Source organism: Cyprinodon tularosa, unplaced genomic scaffold, assembly GCF_016077235.1.
Source record: "Cyprinodon tularosa strain WSP-4 unplaced genomic scaffold, ASM1607723v1 ctg45, whole genome shotgun sequence".
In the NCBI taxonomy this organism is placed as follows: domain Eukaryota; kingdom Metazoa; phylum Chordata; class Actinopteri; order Cyprinodontiformes; family Cyprinodontidae; genus Cyprinodon; species Cyprinodon tularosa.
The window spans coordinates 1,894,162-1,913,237 of record NW_024039174.1 but is presented as its reverse complement, the minus strand read 5'-3'; the positions used below and the strand labels follow the sequence as shown (position 1 = coordinate 1,913,237).

The window sequence follows — 19,076 nt, the reverse complement described above, 5'->3', positions numbered from 1 at the left end:
ACAGCAAACACAGGCGCCTAAACACACACACCAACACACCTTTTCCCCTTCAATCCTTCTATCCAGCCATCTCTTCATCCCTGCTCTCCTCTGAGCCGACATTTCATTTGCTTTTCTAAAAGTGACAACCCCAGGGAGCAAGGGAGGAATAGTGGAAGAGCCTGGTGATGAGTTTTGAGCAGGGCGTGGAGGAGTGCTATTTAAAAGCACCATGCATCATTGTCAGGGAGTGAAACTGCGCACACACATACTCACATACACACACACAGACCCAACCGCTAGATCTGACGGATACAGGAAATGCACACATGCACATAGTAACGCAAAGCAGCCTGGGTGGCAAACTGAAGTTGACCCCCGTTCCATTTCATCAGATGCCCTCTGAATGAGCCAAACAGCCTCATCTGTTTTACACACACACACATACACACTTCCATAGACAGAGATCAGTGTCTAGTCTGCTTAAATCACAGCTCCCTTAAGCAAAAAACCATATCCCTTCACACACACACACCTTGCTAGTCCCATTTGTGTTAATATGGCCCTTGGTTTTGGGCTTTAGGGCTCATATTTGCCATTATGGAGATGACGGCTTTACAGAGCCCCTATCACCTCACCTTGCATCGGTTGGGGAGAAGACAAGGAAGATTCAAAATGAAGGCTGACACCTCGGCGGGATTTATTTGATTGCGGATGCGAGGCAGTGTCATTCTGGAGAAGGGGAGTGTGGCAAGAGGAGGAGGCCTGGGCCCTCAGGCTAAGTGAAAAGGAGACAAGAAGAAGACGATGGAGTGGAGGGGGAGATGGTGGAAAAGAAAGAAATAAAGGACGGGGAAAGGAAGGAGGAAGGTGGTGGTGGCAGAAGTGCCCCCACTTTTCCTTTCGTGAATCAAATCAAATTCCCCTTATCGCACATTATTTGAAGAGGTTATCGGGAACGGTAATGCGGTTACGCGCCAGGCCGCGGCTGAGAGATTTCCTTGTTTACCAATGTTGGCGGGTGTTATAGCTAACCAGGAAAGGGGGGGAGAGCAAAGCTGGAGAAAGATGTGGAAGAGGGTTGGAGGACATGAAAACTAGGGTAGCAGGAAAACATTTGACGGCTGCTTAAAAACTCATACAGAGGAATAACCAAGTAAGGAATGGCTTTGTAAAACACAAAAAGAGATTATTTCAAGGACATCAATTTAGACTCCACATGGAAGGGCTTTGCAAGTCCATTTGGAAGATGGATTTACAACATGTGCATTTTGCAAGAGTATCCAGTGCAATACATTGTGAGCGGGAGTTGGAGTGACACCCACAAAAATACATGCTGTTTGTGTGTGCCAGCCCATAAATCTGTCCCTTTCTCTTATCAGACTCTTATTGTTGCATTTAAATCCAGTTTACATGCCCAGCAGTCATTAGCTGATTGTGCATATAATTTACAGGTCTGATAAATTCCTTTCAGAAGATATAAAGAAAAGATGTAAAAGAAAAAGATCCAGCTGGAGGAATGTTGGCCATTTCATTCCTGACTTTATGTAGTAAATTCAAGAATCTTTTAGAATACAATACACTTCTAATGTTTAGATGTGCATCCCATGCTATAGTATTGAAACCTTTTTACTTTGGCATCCACAAATGTCCATGAGTTCTATTTTGGAGTTAATGTGATAGCACAAAAAAGTGACTAAATGTGTAGTGGAGGTGGAAGGATGTTTGGTTTTCTAACTTATTTATTATTAAAAAGATTATTTCAATTTTGGTTTCCCTTTTTATTAAAATATTTCATAATATCAAAAAATGAAAGGAATACAACAGGCCTAAAAACTAACTTTCATCTAACGTCCAGTGTCAGACAAGATCATTGGCCACAAAGAAGCCTGTTGGAACTCCAGAGGAGCTTCAAGGATCGACTACCGGTATTAGCACAAAAATCTGTCCTTTATAGAAGATTGGAAAGAAGAAATAAATTGTTGGAGGAAAGATATAAGTACTTGGTACTATTTTTGTGGAGAAAACATGTGGCAGAAGGTGCCAACCGTAGAAAAAAACAAAACCTTTTGGTGTAATGCAAAATCCTAAAATCTATCTGCTGTATAAAAGTAACTACATATCAGCTTATCTATAGCATTTCCTCTTTGAACATGATCATTGTAGCATTGTGGGTTTGCAGTATTGCTAAAAACAGTTTAAGCTCATCATTGAGACTTGACAATGTTAAAAAACCTATAGCAAAATCAGTGATTCAAAACTAAAATCAAATGAAAAGTTTTATATTTTTGTGACATGCTGATGTGGTAATTTATCCACTTTAATCAGCTGTGAAAGACAAGGACATTTTCCTTTCACTTCTCAAAAATCCCATCCAGGAAGCTTTTTCAATTCAAAATGTCAGAATTAGCGTTGATTTCTTGGCTTTATAGAGTGGATGAAAACAACGCCTTGTTTTGGCTTAAAAAACATGCAAATTGAACCAGTAGAACAGGTCTGCCCCTTAGAAATGGGAAGTCGTTTGGGTGCTTTTTTAACCTGCAATACCCAATAAGGGTCAATAGACCCATTCTTCCAGTTCAATATGCATGTTTTCTAAGCCAAAACAAGGCGTTGTTTTGGTCGACTCTATAAAGCCTCGAACTCAACGCTAATTCTGACATTTTGTAAAAGCTTTCTGGATGGGAAGCAAAACATCTTCAAACTTGTCTGATGGATTATTTTTTAACTCTTGGAATGACTATGACCTGGATGATTGAGATTGTTCACCAGCATATTTGGTTGCTATTTGGTTTCAATTATATTACAGATCAAACTTTACAAAAATACTTAGGGAGGCACTGTACAGTGAGAGGCAGCAGTCACGGGCAGGATAAAAGCGATGAGATAACATGAAATACAGGTCATTAATGGGATTTGGACCCTCCAAGTAGTAAGCAGATGCTTTGCCTCTTAGCCCATTGAGCCGAGGGACACCCCGGAATTGTGTTTTATCTCAGGCCCCTTAGAAAGTAAGTATTGAGCTGACAATCCTTGTCGTCTATGGAGGTGGCCTTTTACCTCAGCCCATTGTAGTCTGTAACTAGCAGCTTGTGCTATCTAGCATCTATTGATTCCCGCTTCATCTGGACCTGAGCCACAGAGGGAAAGGAGAGGGATGCTGAGAGACAGAGAGCATAAGGTTTCAAATGAAGTAAAACATTCCTTAAATAGTTAAAAGGTATTAGCCCTTTTTCCTAGCAAGAAATGCTTTAACAATTTTTGGAGGAATAATTTCACATTTTTCAGAGGTTTTCTAGTATTGTTTAGATGTTCACATGTTAGCATACCTAAAAAGAACAGGAAGGGTTATTGCATGAATAAAAGTACTTATAAAATGTTAGTTAGGAAGAGAAAATAAGTATGGGATTGTAAGAAAGCAAAAGGAAGTGAGGGAGATTAGAGTATTTGATAGCATAGATTAAACGGAGAGAATAACAATACAAGGACAAAACAAGACAGGTTAAAAAGAAAACCACATGTCTTTGGTGTCCACTCTTCCGTATGATCTGACTTCCTCCTCCTTACCATCTGCTGTGTGTAATGGTCCATAGTTGTGTATTTTTAAAAGACTTATCCTGTTATTTTATGGATCTAAAAGCTTAGCCACATGTTTCATTTTAACACATCCAAAGCTTGACTTGGAATTTGCAAAGTATGTCAAACAAAAGAGATTATGTGTTTGGTATAATAACAAGTCCATACAAAAGTGACTAGACTGTTGGTACCTGTAATGGAGTGTTAAACACACTGATATTTGCTTAATCAAAAACAAAAACATCTTAAGTTCTGGAATGAACTGAACTTAAGAAGCTACTCAAGCACTGTCTCAGTTTCAGACAGAGGCTGTTTTTGGTTCAGCCAGACAAAGTGTGGTAGTGCTACTAAAGTAGGTAGCAAATATGTCAGAGGACTTGCTTTCTGCACGTGACTAATCTGCGACATGAACAAAACAGGTTCTTTTCAATCCTGTCGATGGAAAGGCAGAAATGTAATGATGTAAGGGGATACCAGACACAGGTGGAAAAGGAAATGGAAGATACAGAGAAAGGATTGAAATGGGAAGAAGAAAAGACAGAGAATACATCGAAACAAAGAGAGATGAGATGATCCATCTTAGCCCATTAAGCCTATATTCCATCATTCTTGTCGTGAAGGGAAACAACTTTGTTCTCCCCTCCATCCGTGCATCTATCCAACAGTCATTCACTTCCCTTTCACTGAGGAATCTCTCAACTAAAATGTCCTGTCAGGCCTATTTCCTTGATATCCACTTGCCTTCATCCCCCGCTTTTCTAACTGCTGTTTCTTCCCTGTGCTTCTCAAGATTAAATGCTCCCTTGTTGGACCACAGGATGAGTGTGTTATTGGAGGTGTGAGGTCCAAAGCAGGACATGCGGGTACAAACGTGTGTGAGGAGCTTGGCCCAACATTAATCACGTTTAAGAGGCTGACATGCTTGGTGTGGGACATTGCATCACATCAACAACCCACTCTTTCCTCTTGTTCCCCTTCTTGTTCACTGAATTTATCTCTCTGCTGGCCTCTCTCTATCATTGTCTATCATTCATTCAAAGGCCAACAAAGGAAAATGCAGAGGAAAATTCCAAAATGATGCGGTTTGACAGTGAAGTGGTAGGTAAAACGACACCTGGATTACCTGTATTAAAGGATTGATGGTCAAAATTTCAATATATCAAATATGAAAACATGCAGTAAGGTCATAAGATTAATAAAAAATCAAAACAAAAAATTTCAGTGATTGTTATCTATGCAATTTATAACATAGATCATCAAGTGGAGTGTGTTCATGTCATGTAGGTTTGTAGTTTTTTGACCCACATGCAGAATCACAGAGAACCAGTGAATTTTAATGATTTATTTACAGCAGCAAGAATCAGGAAGCAGAGAACTGCAGAAAGTCAGTTGAACTTACTGGTTGGTCTGAGGGGAGAAAGCTGACTGATCAGGAATGAGTTTGTTTAATGACAACTGATGACCGATTGATTTGCTAACTTAAGAGATGAGGGGGACGTAGCACGGATCTGTAGGGGTTCAGTCAGTAGGCTTTGCAGACTGAACCCCAGAAGTCCAGCAGAATGTGAATGGGATCCGAGAGCTTTGGTATTTGCAAGAAATATCATGCTGGAGAGAGTGCAGGAAGGTGATGAAGACAGAGAACTGCCACACGTGGGACCTTTTCCTTGAAGATCAGAGACGAACTGAGGTTCACTGGTTGTCATCAGGGGTAATCATCCAGGGAAGAGGGATGATCCTTCATCTACTTATATACAAGCTGATTATCTTGATTGAGAAATGTTCTCAGGTGTGCTGCAACACGGGTCGGCCCAGCCACCAGTAAAGATCTTCTATGTGACAGGAAGCTCACCCATACCAGAATAATCTCAAAACCCTAGAGACCCTAACAGTTTATGTTTATAAAAAGGGATTTATCTGAAAATGTTGGTCTGTAGTGTATGTCTAAAAGGCCCCCTTCAATACGTTTTAATCAAATGCAATATCCTAAGAAACCAAACAAGAAAGCACAGTGCAGCTATGTAAATGGCTTTCTATGTGTTAAGTTTTTCTAGAAATGACTAGAGATGTCTTAAAGGTACACTATTCTGAAAAAGGAAAATAACAAGTAGGCCAGGAATAAAGTTGTGGAATAGCTGAAAGAGGAGTTGGATTCATGTAATCTAGGTGAAAATAACAGTTTGCTTGCTGTTAAAAAAAAAAAATAGGAGAGAACAAATCAATTTACATTTTAAAAATGTCTTTTAGTCTTTTTTTTTCTCCTCCAATACTTGTTTGTTATATTGTTGCATTCATAGTTCAAACTCAATTGCTAAAAGAAAAAAAAATCTACATTATAGAGAGCACTTTAAAGTTTAAAGGAAAATAATTTCAAATTGTTATACATAAAATGAGCCATAACTGCTCAGAGGTTTCCTATCATTACAAAAGCCGGAATTTCAAAAATGTTGGCATTTTTTTGTGCATCCATTTCCATTAGTGTTTACCTTAGAAATATAGAAATGCATGTCTTTACAGGTTAAATGAAGCCTCATTGGCTGCAGATTGAGCTTTGGATAGTCTTTTTTGCAGTGGAAGCTCTGCAGAGGCTCTAGCTTGACTCAAATTATCTTGTCAGGGCAATAATAAAGGATAAAGCTGTGCATGTTTAAAAATCCAATCAAATCAGACCAAGAGTATTTTTTGCATCTGTATTCAGGATGTTTTAACGGTGAAAACGTCTATACAAAAATGTTGCATTCCAGAAAGGAGGCATGTAAGTGCCTTGACAGATAATAGGGAGAGAGTCTGTGGTCATCTTAACATATTCAGGCTGTCAGAAACAACATCTGTATTACTTGTATTGGGGGAAAAGATATTTCCAAAAAGGAAATATTAAAGTAGCGGGATGATGTGTACAGGGAGAGTTCAATAGTTTTTTATTGCAGCTATGTAGAATAATAAACATTTTTTTGCAATATTTTTATCTTGAGTTAATTAATTGTTGTGAGGGAGTAAGTGGGAGTAAGTGAGAGAGCTTGAATCTGTCAAGGGCTGCTTACCGGACTAACGTGGTTGGGAACACTGACAAAGTTCACATTTCTAGGTTTATTATCGATTGTTCATACTAATATTTATTATTGAATATTAGTAACACATCCTTATATTTATTCATATAAAAATTTTAACTTTAACCTTTTGCATTTTTTTATTATTTTTTTATTTTGTATGCAACACTTTGAGATACATAAACGTAAATTACATTCCATATAATATTCATTATTTTAATTGTTCATACTTATACTACCTTTAGCCACAAAATTGGCTGAATTTTACCAATCTGGTTGGTAGTTATATGTCGAACTAATCTTTTGGTTAAAAAAAAAAAAAGCTAATGTTTTTTTTTTTTTTTTTTCTATACTGGTCAAAGGGAGAAACAATACAAATTGGTCACTTTGGCCAAAGTATTGATCAATTTGTGTAACAAGTTTAAAGGCCGGAGCCGGAGATTGAACCAATAACCCTCCAGTTGAGGAGTAAACTCCTGCATTCAATGCCACTGTCAACACTTAAGCTGCTTGGACTTGACTACCAGTGTCTGGAATAAAATAATGGTACAACAAAGATTAACACCAAGATTTGCATGCTCTATACGTACACTCCATTGTTATTGTTCTCTAGGTCCATAAGTATTACACACTACACTTGACTATTTCAATTCAATTCAGTTTATTTATATAGCGCCAAATTCACAACACATGTCATCTCAAGGCACTTTACAGTTCAACCAGATCATACAGTCAAATTGATACAAAGTTTTCTATCTAAAGAAAACCAGTTGACTACACCATCAGTTACCATTTGTAGTGGTTGTTATGTTAATCAATTGAATTGGTTGATCTGAAAGCAATATAATGAAGAATCTAACAAAAACCAAATTATTCTTAGAGTGCAGGTAAGGGTAGGAACGTGGATTGACAGTTAAGTCAAGAGCTTTGGTTTTTTACTCACTTCTTCAGCACAATATTCGGTGAAACATCCGCATTACAGCCGAACTGATCCTCCCACTCCATTCTACCCTCACTCATGTATTCCAGAGATACTTGAACTCCTCCATGTAAGACAGGAACTCTCCTCCAACCTGAATGAACCAGGCACCTTTTTTTGGGCTCAGAACCATGGCCCTAAATTTATTGGTGCTGATTATCATCTCTTCTTTTTTTCTAATAATTAACACTATTACTTCCCACTCGGTGGCTTTAAACTTTACCTTTCTTTTACAGCCACTCCTAAACTGCACACTATTTCCCCATCTAAAATACTTTTGCTCGGGCATCTGGTTAGGATGCCTCCTGGATGTCTCCATGGTGAGGTGTCCCGGGCATTTCCACCAGCAGGAGACCCAGAGGGAAACCCAGGACACACTGGAGGGACTATGTTTCTCAGCTGGCCTGGGAACGCCTTGGGATTCCCCCGGAGCCGCTGGCCCAAGTGGCTGGGGACATGTGGACGTCCCTACTGAAGCTACTACTCCCGCGACCCGACCTCAGATAAGCAGAAGAAATGGATGAATGGATTTATGAAGACCAGGCCCTTATGCCTCTAAATGCAATCTAGTGCAACAGTAGATGACGTTCACCTGTGCAATTTAATCTCAGAACAGCACAGCTTGTAGAGTCTATTATGGCTATTAATTACTAATAAACTTCTCCATCTGACTACCATGGAACGGTAGCAAGGTAAAAGAAAAGTAAAAATGTTATAAGATATGAAAAGAAATCCCATTTGAAACCAGGTATGATGAGGTGATTTATTTTTTATCACGTAATGTTTTTAGAGCTTATGGTTGATTTAAGTACCATACAAGACAGGATTTTTATGACCGCACACCAACAGCTAAGCAATAAGATTATTGACAGAGATTCTCATCCTATGAGGGCTGTATGATGTTCATGATTGTATGAGTGCGTAAAGACAGACAAGACAAAGAGAGTCCTCCCAGCCTGACTCTCAGTGTTGCCGTGGTGACAAGCAGTCTAAACAGGATGTCCTGTCTGAGACAGAGCCTTTTGTTCACGGGCTAAAAAAAGCCATGTTTGATTGGCTGAACACTGGGAATCAGGAAGAGTCCTCCTAAATGAACCCCCAATACAGTTTCAATAGGTGTTATTTTTAGCCAACCCAGACAGACCAAATGGGGAACTTTAAGAGGCAGATTTCACACCGCTGTACGTGTACAAACACAAGAGGCTCAAAGCCTGCACAGAGCAAAGGTTTCGTTTTTTCCTCCAAAGCGCTGGACGGCCACTGAAACGCATGCTGACACACAAAACAGGTGGGCCCCACCCTGCTGCCCCGCTGATCAAGGACAATGAAGTGAGGTGGTGTTGGCAGACTCTATACAGCATTATCTCATCCACAGCAGACACTTCTTTAAAAACCCCCACCCAACCACCCCAACCCCCTCACCTTGACCTCAGAGCAACATTACACAATAAAGTCTGAGCAGCACTCTGGTTTGCTTTCTGTGTGAGTAATCTAATGTATATTCACTCAATCTCTGGGACTTTATAGAGCGTGAGGGGAAAAAAGTGTTTCAGCTATGGTTAAACTGAAAGTGCTGGTTTGCATTTACTTGTTTTTGAATTTACTGTGCTTTGCACAGGCATTTATCTTCTTTCAACTTTTCTCACTTTGTTATGACACAATCATTAACCTCAATGTATTACAGTATCTTGGGATTCTGTCTGATCAAACAAATAAAGTTATAAACTAGGTGTAAAAAACCACCTTCTTTTGTTATTTGTATTTTTTGCAAAAGAAAAAAATATCTAAACAGCAGCACATGTATTCAGCCAAACTAACTTATTTCTTAGAACCACCCTGTGTTGCAGTTACATTGGTGTTTGCTTGTGTTTCTTTGTAAAAATATCTCAGTGCCAGTCAGGTTGCATGAAAATTATCTGTGATCATTCTCTTTTTCAACAAATTCCTATTGAAATTAGGTCTGGCCATTCTAACATAAAAATGCTTTGATCCACACTGCTGTTTTGATGATGTTCCAGCATTATTTAAATGATTTTTGACTTAGACTGGCTTCCCTGTGCCTGCTAAAGAATGACATCTTTCACAGGACGTTGCCCTCTGTATGTTTCAGGGTGCAGATGGTGTATTTAAAGTGATAAGCAAAGACAAATGGTTGCACTGGATATTAGTAGGGGAAGAAGTACAAATGGCATTAGATGTTTTTATGCTATTTGTTTATAATTTGGTGGATTTTAATATGTTGTCATGGCTCTAGAAATCTGGGATTTGACTTACACAAAGTCACAATCTGTTTTTGTACTGATTTTCTACCCACTTTGCTGTTGTTTCCAGGTAAAAAGAAGATGTCCCTTTATGACAGCCAGGCTCCAGTTTGTCCTATCTGCCAAGTGCTGCTGAGGCCCGGAGAGCTGCAGGAACACATGGAGACAGAAATCGAGAGGCTAGCCTCCATATGTCTGAGGTAGGTTGTGCAAGCCTATCTAATCTCTAAGATTTGTTTATGTTTTAACTTAATTCGTTTCTAATTTTGCATGTGCCAAACCATAACATCATATAATACTAAATCATGTTTATGGTTTAAAACAGGATGAGAAACACACTGCTTGAAACTAAAAGTAAAACCAGAAAACAACATATGAGACACTGGTTACTGTTGGGGTCATTTAACCTGTAAGGAGTGGGCTTTAGCTTAGTTCAGCCCTTCAGCTCACCAAGAAATAATTCTCTCTTGCACACATTTAGGTGCCATAAATCTGCATAAAATGGAGAAGCATGCCGTCAATGTAAAGCTAAGTGTTTCCTACAGGGATTAGGATTCACACCTGTGACCCCAGGTTCCACACCGCCTCTTTCTCCTCCTCGTGGCAGTTGCACGAGCCGTTTTACGAGGGATAAATCAACTCCAAGCCCTTTTAACGATGGGACACAGCCATTAGGATCCATATTTCACCTCAAACACATGCCGGCCTATGTATGTCTGTGCATGCGTGTTTGTATGTCTGTGTGTGTTTGCGTGACCCACTGTGCACTTTGGTGGCCTAGCTTTATGATAGTCCCCATTAACCCGGGGAAACAGGGCAGCAGACAGCATCACCCCGCATGGAAATCATACTTTATTTCCTGAACCATTACGCTGGTTGTGCTCCTGCTGTCCCTCTGCCTCTAAATCTAGGAGTTGCACCTCATCCCTTTATCCTTCCTTCCTACAATCACCCTCATCATCTTTTTTCTAGTTTTATCTCTTTATCCTCTTATCTCTTATTTTCTGTGTTTTTTATGGCTTCTTCTGTATCTCTCTTTTCATCTAGTCACAATGTGCGTATGATCAAAATCTTTTGTTTTTTTAAGTTCATCGCTACAAGCTATATGAAATGACATTAAATTATATCTCTTAATAGAGTTCAGAGGGCAAATACAGCAGGACTTTCTTTTATTTGTCATAAAGGCTCAAACTTATCACTGAATTAATCCAAAAAACTTCAACGTTTCTATTGATTTCTGCTCAATGAAAAAAAGATCTGATGAGAGCACTTTGGGTGTCCTAATTTTTAATATATATCCAGATGAATTGGTCATCAAGACTGAAGCTAATGACTAGCATATAAGGGGCTAAGACAAGTTTGAGCTACAATATGTTTACAACATCTCCAGTTGGAGAAAGCCCATAGTTGATTGTGCAAAAACGCATCAGAAAAAAATCTTTAAGTGATGATAGTCTAACTACCAGTAAGACTGAAGTTGTTTTTAAGTTGTTTTTTTTTTTTTTTTATTTCGAACTAAAATGTTAAGGTGATGGGATGATGTTCAATAGTATTTTTGTAAGCACAAGAGTCTAGTCTGTTGTTCTTTAATTTTGATGCATCTATCTGACAGACGCTATACCAATAAAAGATTAAAAAATCTGTAATGCTTTGTAAAAAAATTAAGATGAATTATTTTAAGCATTAAGGGGCAGTTTTGTGTGGCCAGAGATGAAAGTTTAAAGTAGCAGAAATGCAGAAAATCTAGAGTGCTTTGAAATCCCATTGCAAGATTGATGATTTATTGGAAATGTTTCAATATTACATACATCAAAAGATATTCTTATAAAATTTTTAAGGTAGGCTCTTTCCCATTTTATTCCTTTTCTTACATCAGGATGAAATAAAAGTGAAGAAAAAAGCCATTTATCCTGCTGTTAGGGTGCAAGAGTGTTTCAATTAATAATGAAGGTTAGAGTTTGTCCTTCCCTCTGGATACCAAACTGGGGAAGCTCAGGCCACACACACACACACACAGTTATTTAAAGAAATCGCATCATCCCTGGGTAAGATGGGATAGAGGCTAACGTCACGCCTGGCTGATTTACCTACTCACCGTTAACCCAGAGATACACTGTAAAAAAAAAAAAAAAAAGGTAGGGAGGGGGGTCACTGGATAATCTTATCAGTGTGAGCCCAAGTAAATCAAAAATAAATCTGTCTTTTATGAAGAAATGCCAAAATCTGGAGGGGAAAAAAGCAGTAGGGATGGCTTTCTATGTGTTATTTCACAAAACTAACCTTATGCTAAATCACTTTCTGCCTCTTCCTCTCTGTGGTTCTTTGCATGGTGGCAGCCATTATTGAAAGTGACAGTGGAAATTTGGTCCAATTTGTAGTAGATCTGCCTTTAATGACACACAGCGGCTGCTGAAATAAAGAGCCTCGGGTATGGAAACGAAGGGCTGCAAAAGCTGCATCTGTTTAGCTCCTGATATCTGATGTGGTCTGTGTGTCGCTATTTGTTTTCTGGTTCTTCTGTCTTTGCTCCTGTTCTGCCTGCTTGTAAATGTGTGTGGGTTGGATTACAACTGCCATCTTGTCCTCCCTTATGACTATGAGCTGTGTCTCTTTTTACATGGGCAACAACTTCAGGCACGGAAATCACACACAGATGTAGAGTGTGGCAAATGGAAATCTATCATGCCTTGTACATGTCAGTTGGCTCAGGGAGGTGGCAAAGAAATTTGCATATCCTATCATCCCCCCATCCTCCCTCTGCTGTCCCTTCCTCTCCGTCCTGTTCCATAATCAATTTACGTCGACACAGCAAAAACCCCATACCTGCCAAATGACACAAAAAAGTTAAAAGTAATCAGTATCTTAAGTCCACTGTTTCCTTGAGTCTACCTCCATGTCGTCACCAAATTCACATCCTTCCCAATGCAGCAGGGATGTCCATCACAAGTTACAGGGCCTTACAAAGGTTTTTCAGTTTTTCTTACATTTTGTTTACATTTTTTTCATGTTGGAACCAAAAACAGACATTTAATATCTTGGGGAATAGAATAGAATAGAATAGAATAGAATAGAATAGAATAGAATAGAATAGAATAGAATAGAATAGAATAGAATAGATCCTCAGCTTAGGTAGGGGCATCAGTCTTTGTGCACTACTCAAATCTGGCCTGTGTGGAATCCTGAAAAGAACATGTTTAAAGGAAGCTAAAAGAAGTCCAGCAGAGGACACAGCAAATGTGGAAGAAAAAGCTCTGATCAGATGAGAGCAAATGTGATCCTGCCTGCATAAAATAAAAAATAAAAAACTAGGACTGTTTAAAACTATCACCCTGAGCAAACAGCCTCATTGTTAAATCTGTCTGGCTAAAGATGTCATCATGGTATCGCTCTGTTATTTGGAAAAAGCCGAATTTACAGTCGAGAGTTATTTTAATTTAAGAAGTATGAAACTTTTTACAAAGCTTTTGACCAGGTGGGAGGTGGTGATTTACAAAGGAACAAAGGAATTCTTCAGGTAGGCAAAATATGCTTGCCCATATTAAACACACTAAAGAATCATCTACACTTAATCTATTTTATGTTCCACTTGCTCTCTTTAATGTTTTAGTTCTTGTCTGCATGTTCAGACTCAAGAAAAATAATATCCCTGCCTGAAGTGGTGGGACAGGACAAAGAGCTGTAGGAAGTAGTTGTTAGAGGGACCCTCATGCCCTCACCTGTCCTCCCTCTTCTCACTTACCTCATTATCAAAACACACTTTAAACTGTATCAATTCCAGCAGCTTGTTTGGTGGCTTCCTGCTCGCCGTGTTTCTTTCTTTTCTCTCTTTGACATGATGGCAGCCAGCTGGAGTTTTTAGGCCCCCTAACCCCCACTATCAAAAATTCATAGAACCAGACAAGCCGATGTGTAAAGCCGTAAGAAGAGGTAGCGCCAACTTTCCCGTCACTCCCTCTTTTTTATTTCTCTTATTCTCTGTCTCCTTTCATCATTGCTCTTTGTGTCGCCCGCTCATCCTCCTTTACCACATCTTTCTTTCACCTCACATTTCTCCTCCTTTTCCTCTCTCCTTTCATCTCTCCATCACCCTCTCTGTCAATGTGGCAATTTTCCCCCGTTTCGGCAGGCATGCAACTGCTGTCCCCTCTCGCTCCCTCTCTTGTCGCTGTTTGACACTGTCAACAAGCAGGTGGAGGTGGCTGTTATTGTTGATGCCTCTGCAAAGGTTCTAGGTAATGAATAAAAGAGAGATAGAGGGAGAGGGGGCGAGAGAGATGAGAGTGGCAGAGATAGGAACGAAGTAAAAGAGGTGTGTGCGAAGCAGAGGGGGAGGTTGGCAGATTCAGCTGCATTACACGGCAGCCTGGTTGTGTCAGCCCTTGTTGGCTTTCTTTGTTGCTGAAGGGGAGGCCAGCGCAAACATGTAAAAAAGCAGGTGCACATGCACAGTTGTAAATGCAGAACTGAAATACCTTTCACATATATTGTTAGTAAAAGTTTGTAACATGATATTTTTTTGTCATAATTTATTGCTCACAGTGTGTGAGCTATTTACCAGATTGTGAATTTAAGCTTATCTTTATATGTTTTGAAATATTGAGGATCATTGTACTGAATTTAGATGAGTCCAATGGAGGCCCCACAAAAAACCACCGTTAGATTAGAGCCCTTACCTCTGTTCCTTTCAAAGCAACACAACTATATGAACAATACAATTCAATTCAGTTTATTTATATAGCACCAATTCAGAACACATATCATCTCAAGATGCTTTACAGACACAATTCAACCAGATCATACATTTAAATTGATTCAAAGTTTTTTATCTAAGGAAAACCAGTAGATTGCATCGACTCACTGACTCGAAGGCAATCCCTCACACCAAGCATGCTTGTAGCGACAGTGGAGAGGAAATACTCCCTTTTAACAGGACAGGTTTTTTTTGCATAAATGAGGTCATATTCTCACAGACTAATGTGCACGTGTTACGTGACTAATTTCTTTTTGCCTAATTTTCATGACAGTGCCACATACAGATCAGCCATTGTAACTATCCACAGTTAACAGCAAATGACAACAAATAGAAGGAATCAAAGTTTTTTGAGCGAGCACAAACACAATCTAAGATAAAGGCAAAATAAAACGTCTATTTTATTTCCTGATCCATCCTCATGTCTTTCCATACTTTTGGCAAGTTGTAGAGCTAAAAGTTTTTCAAACTGAGATAAAAGATTTTTGAGGGACATGGTGTAAAATCAAGGGCTGGTGAAGTGTAGAAGCAATTTTACAAAACTTTTCTTTTTCATTTAATAATATTGGTACAGCAAACATTTCCTAAGTTTAAACTAAAGCTATTATTAGGGAATTTATATAACCTTTCTTTCCGTTCTGTAGTTTGTATCATCCTTTTAGAAGAATTTACTAAATATAATCTCAACCCTTATCATATGTGACCTAAAGTATGCTTTTACATGAGCTCTATTTTCCCAAGAACCATATTAGGTGGATAAAGAAAAGCATTCAGAACCAAACATTAACATCTGCCCTAATCTTAGCCTGAGCTGAATTTGTTATTAAGACGAAGGGGACATACAGTACAACCTAACACCAGCTGCACCAGTTCTGTTTGGAGGAACAGGACAACACTCCAAGAAACTGTTGTGAGAGGAAAACCGAATCAATTAATCCAGTGCTTAGGGGTTAGAAAAGCTGATCATAAAATTTGGTAAAAATTAAAAAACCAGAAGATGTTTTTCTAATTTAATGACAAGGATTGAGAAAATATGCTATATATGTTTTTTTGAAGACGTGTAAACAAATGATTAAAAGTTTTACCAACTGTTCTACACCAGCTCTTCCCTTAGAGAAGTTACATATAAATAAAACCTCTTATTTCTATAATTTACCCATTCAGCCGTTGAATAATAAAATCCCTTGTCTACCAAGGCGTGCTGTCAGATTAGAGGTTGCGCTCAATTCAGTTTTGGGCACTGTTCCTTCCTCGATCTGCCACTGTCTGTTAGTCTGTGTGTGTATGAGTGAGTGGCTGCGCCTGTGCGAGCGTGTCCGAGGGTCTGGACTGCTAACAGGGTCTCAAAGCAAACATGACAACCCTGCCTCGCTGTGTCAATGTCAAACCTGTTGCAACGCTTCATGAGGCTCGGAGAAATCTATCTCTGTGTTTGAGTGAAAGAAGGCAAAGGAAAGAAAAGGGCGCCGAATAAAAGAGAGGAAGATAGAAGGAAGGAAGAGTAGATCGATTGAGAATGAGTGTATCAGAAAAAGCCATCAGAATGGAAAAAAACAATGCAAAATGTCACATGTCTAGTTTGATAGCAGAATAAAACACAAAGCTGTCTATTTTATACATTTTGACTTTCCATTCTTAACATCCAATCTAAGCTGTCTCACTTGTTTCCAGCTAGAGCGAGCCAAATGATGGCCTTAAGCTCAGACTTCTAGTGATCGCCCTTCAGCAACACCCACACATTCTGCTGTTCTGTTTGCATATTGTGAGCATAAAGAGATGAATGAGTAGCTTTTAAGTGATAATTGCTGTTACTACTCTAAGAAAGGAAAGCAAGCAATAAATAAAAAAGGCTTAAGGCAAAAAAGAAACCTGTAAATATGTAAATGCATTAATAAGAATCCCCTCAATTTCTTGCTGATGTGGTTAAAATGTACATATACTGCTTGTTTTATCCAGGAAAACAGCTAAACATGTATGCAATGTGTGCACAGACTCTGCTCACCTCAGTGTACTGAATCCACACTTATTTCCCTCTTGTCCTTTTTTTCTGACTGCAGTAAGAACCCCTCATCCAAGGATGGTGTTGCCACTCCAGGAACTCCCAAGGTAAGGATACACTCATTTTTCAGAACAGTGTCTGCCTTATACATGCATGTAATTTACATGTTTACATATAATATCGTTGGTATGACTCATCACTGTCAAGTTTTCATATGCATGTGTTTCCCCAGAAGAAATCCATATACATATTTTCTTATACTCCCTTCAACTATCCATGTCCAGTGGTTCAATAGGCAGCTGGTCCGAATGGAATTGTACTTTTCTTTTTCCAATAAAGGATGGACTCGAATCAAAAGAGGAATAGGATTAAGAACTTTTTCCTGAACTAACCAGTCCTAGACTGGGAAAATCACAGACTTTTGTGTATTTCAACAAAAATAGTGTAATAGACAATCATAGTGAATAATTTTTTTCCGGATGGAAAATTAAAAACTTTTTTTTTTTTTTTTTTTTTTACTGATAGAAATCCTAAAGGTTGCATTTGCATCCTGTCCTGTTTTACTCTGAGAACTCTAAAAAAAACAACTATGAACAGCTTCTCTGTGTCATTGAATCTGAGTGTAAACGCAGCTTTTCTATCAAGTCTTAGAGATAGATATTTACAGAACAGATTGGTGAAATGTACGCAACACCGTAGGCCCTAGAAAAACCTCTTATCAGATGAGACGAAAAGATATCACCATGACAGCACCCCAGCATCCCATACACTAACTCCTAGTGGTGGCCACATCATACATTTTTTAGCAGCGACAGCTACGAAGATTTGAGCTAAATGTTTGGTAATCCAGATAAAAATAACCTAAATTGACTTGAAATAAATTCCTACATCCAATCGGGTAACAATAAATATATAGCCAGAGCTGAGATTGAAAGGTTTAGATCAAAGAATCTTAGTGAGATAGAGCTATTTTGTAAAGTAAATGTCTGGATGTTCAAAGTTGGAAGAGGTATACTTCTGTCATGCCCCCAAGGAAATAGTTGCTCTTAAAGTATTGATTAGGGATTATTTGCAAAATCCGCACTACAGTTTTTAATTTCTTATCATTTTTTTTCTCTGTTACCATAGGGACATAAATTACTGGTTGAAATATTCAAAAGAAATTAACAACTTTGCAAAGCGTAATAGAAAAGTTCCATTCAAGCCAAACAGATTTTAGACAGTTTTTTAGCATATTTTTGACTTAATTATTTTCTATTATTTTATAAAGAAATAATTTGAATGGTGACATCCTGAAAGGCCAAACCTAAGCAATCGTCTCCATATGTGTTGTCTTCCTCTAATCGCAGCACAGGTGAAAGTCGAACACTGTGTTGCAAAGAACCTTTGACTTGCATATGAATCCACCAGGGATCCTGAACAAATCAGTGGTGTTTTAGCCCCAACACTTGGGTAGAAGGTGCTGACCTGGGCTTAAAGAAGAGCTCACTGCGGTGCGGATGGGCTTGTACTTGAGTAAGACAGGCGGAGGAGGGTTGAGGGGTGAGCGCTGGCCCTCCTCTGCAGCCGTGACTGTGCATCTTGCTGCTAATGTTTAGTATTCTGCAGCAGGCCATAGAGAATGAAGAGGGGCAGTCTGAAGCATATGGGCTTGTTGTTGTTCTCCCCTGGCTGCTATGCACCACCCACCCATTTTATACCCAGGATTAACCCTAAAACATCTCCTTATGTCTCTTTGAGTTGTACTTGCAAGGTAGTTTCATAATTACTTGCAATGTAATTTCTGTGAGCCATATGAGCCTATGAGCCACATGGTCAGATATATCAGCCATGGATATTGTAACTTACTTCTTAAATGCTTCTGGTTTTGCACTGATCTTTTTCCATGTTGATTTAATTAGTGCTTCTTAAAGACCACATTTGGAGATAGACCTCCATCTACAACCTCTTTGTAGATTACCATTAAATGTCATATTCTAATGATAAAACTTAAATATATTCCATGACTGCCCCCAGGTAAAGGATTCCTGACCTTTTTAAACCTGTAAAAAAGGAGAAAGACCAGACACACATACATGCACACACACACATTCATGCAGGCAGAAAAGCACCATGCATAATGTCCAATTTACTGTGGCAGCACTGGAGGTTGGTCATTTCTCACATATTATTATTAGATTACTGCTGTCGAGCACTTAAGCCTCTGCTCTGCCCCTTTCCACTTGATTAATAGAAGACGACTGTAAATACAAATATTTCACAGCTGCCTTGTAAAAAAACGAAAGCAGCCGAATAGGCAAAAATGAAAATACAAGTATGGAGAGAGAGTAAGATCTGAGTGTTGTTAAAGAGAGACATTACTGTACGTTTCTCTTTCTCTCCTGTTCTCTCATATGTGATCATCATATCACTACCTTCTTCTTACAACCCTTGCTCCTTAGTCACTTGTAAGAGTCCCCTGAATGTCTTTGACATGGAGAGTGGG

At 38.9% G+C, this 19,076-nt stretch overlaps 1 protein-coding gene across 6 annotated transcripts in view; it reads left to right on the top strand.

The window, feature by feature from the left end:
- rnf220a (ring finger protein 220a) overlaps window positions 1-19,076 on the top strand; it is a 183,204-nt gene that overhangs the window by 126,323 nt on the left and 37,805 nt on the right. For all 6 annotated transcript variants that reach the window (XM_038300448.1, XM_038300447.1, XM_038300445.1 and 3 more), the window contains 2 exons: window positions 9,913-10,042; window positions 16,650-16,698. In XM_038300448.1, coding sequence (XP_038156376.1) covers window positions 9,913-10,042; window positions 16,650-16,698 — 179 coding nt within the window. The remainder of the gene's footprint in view (window positions 1-9,912; window positions 10,043-16,649; window positions 16,699-19,076) is intronic.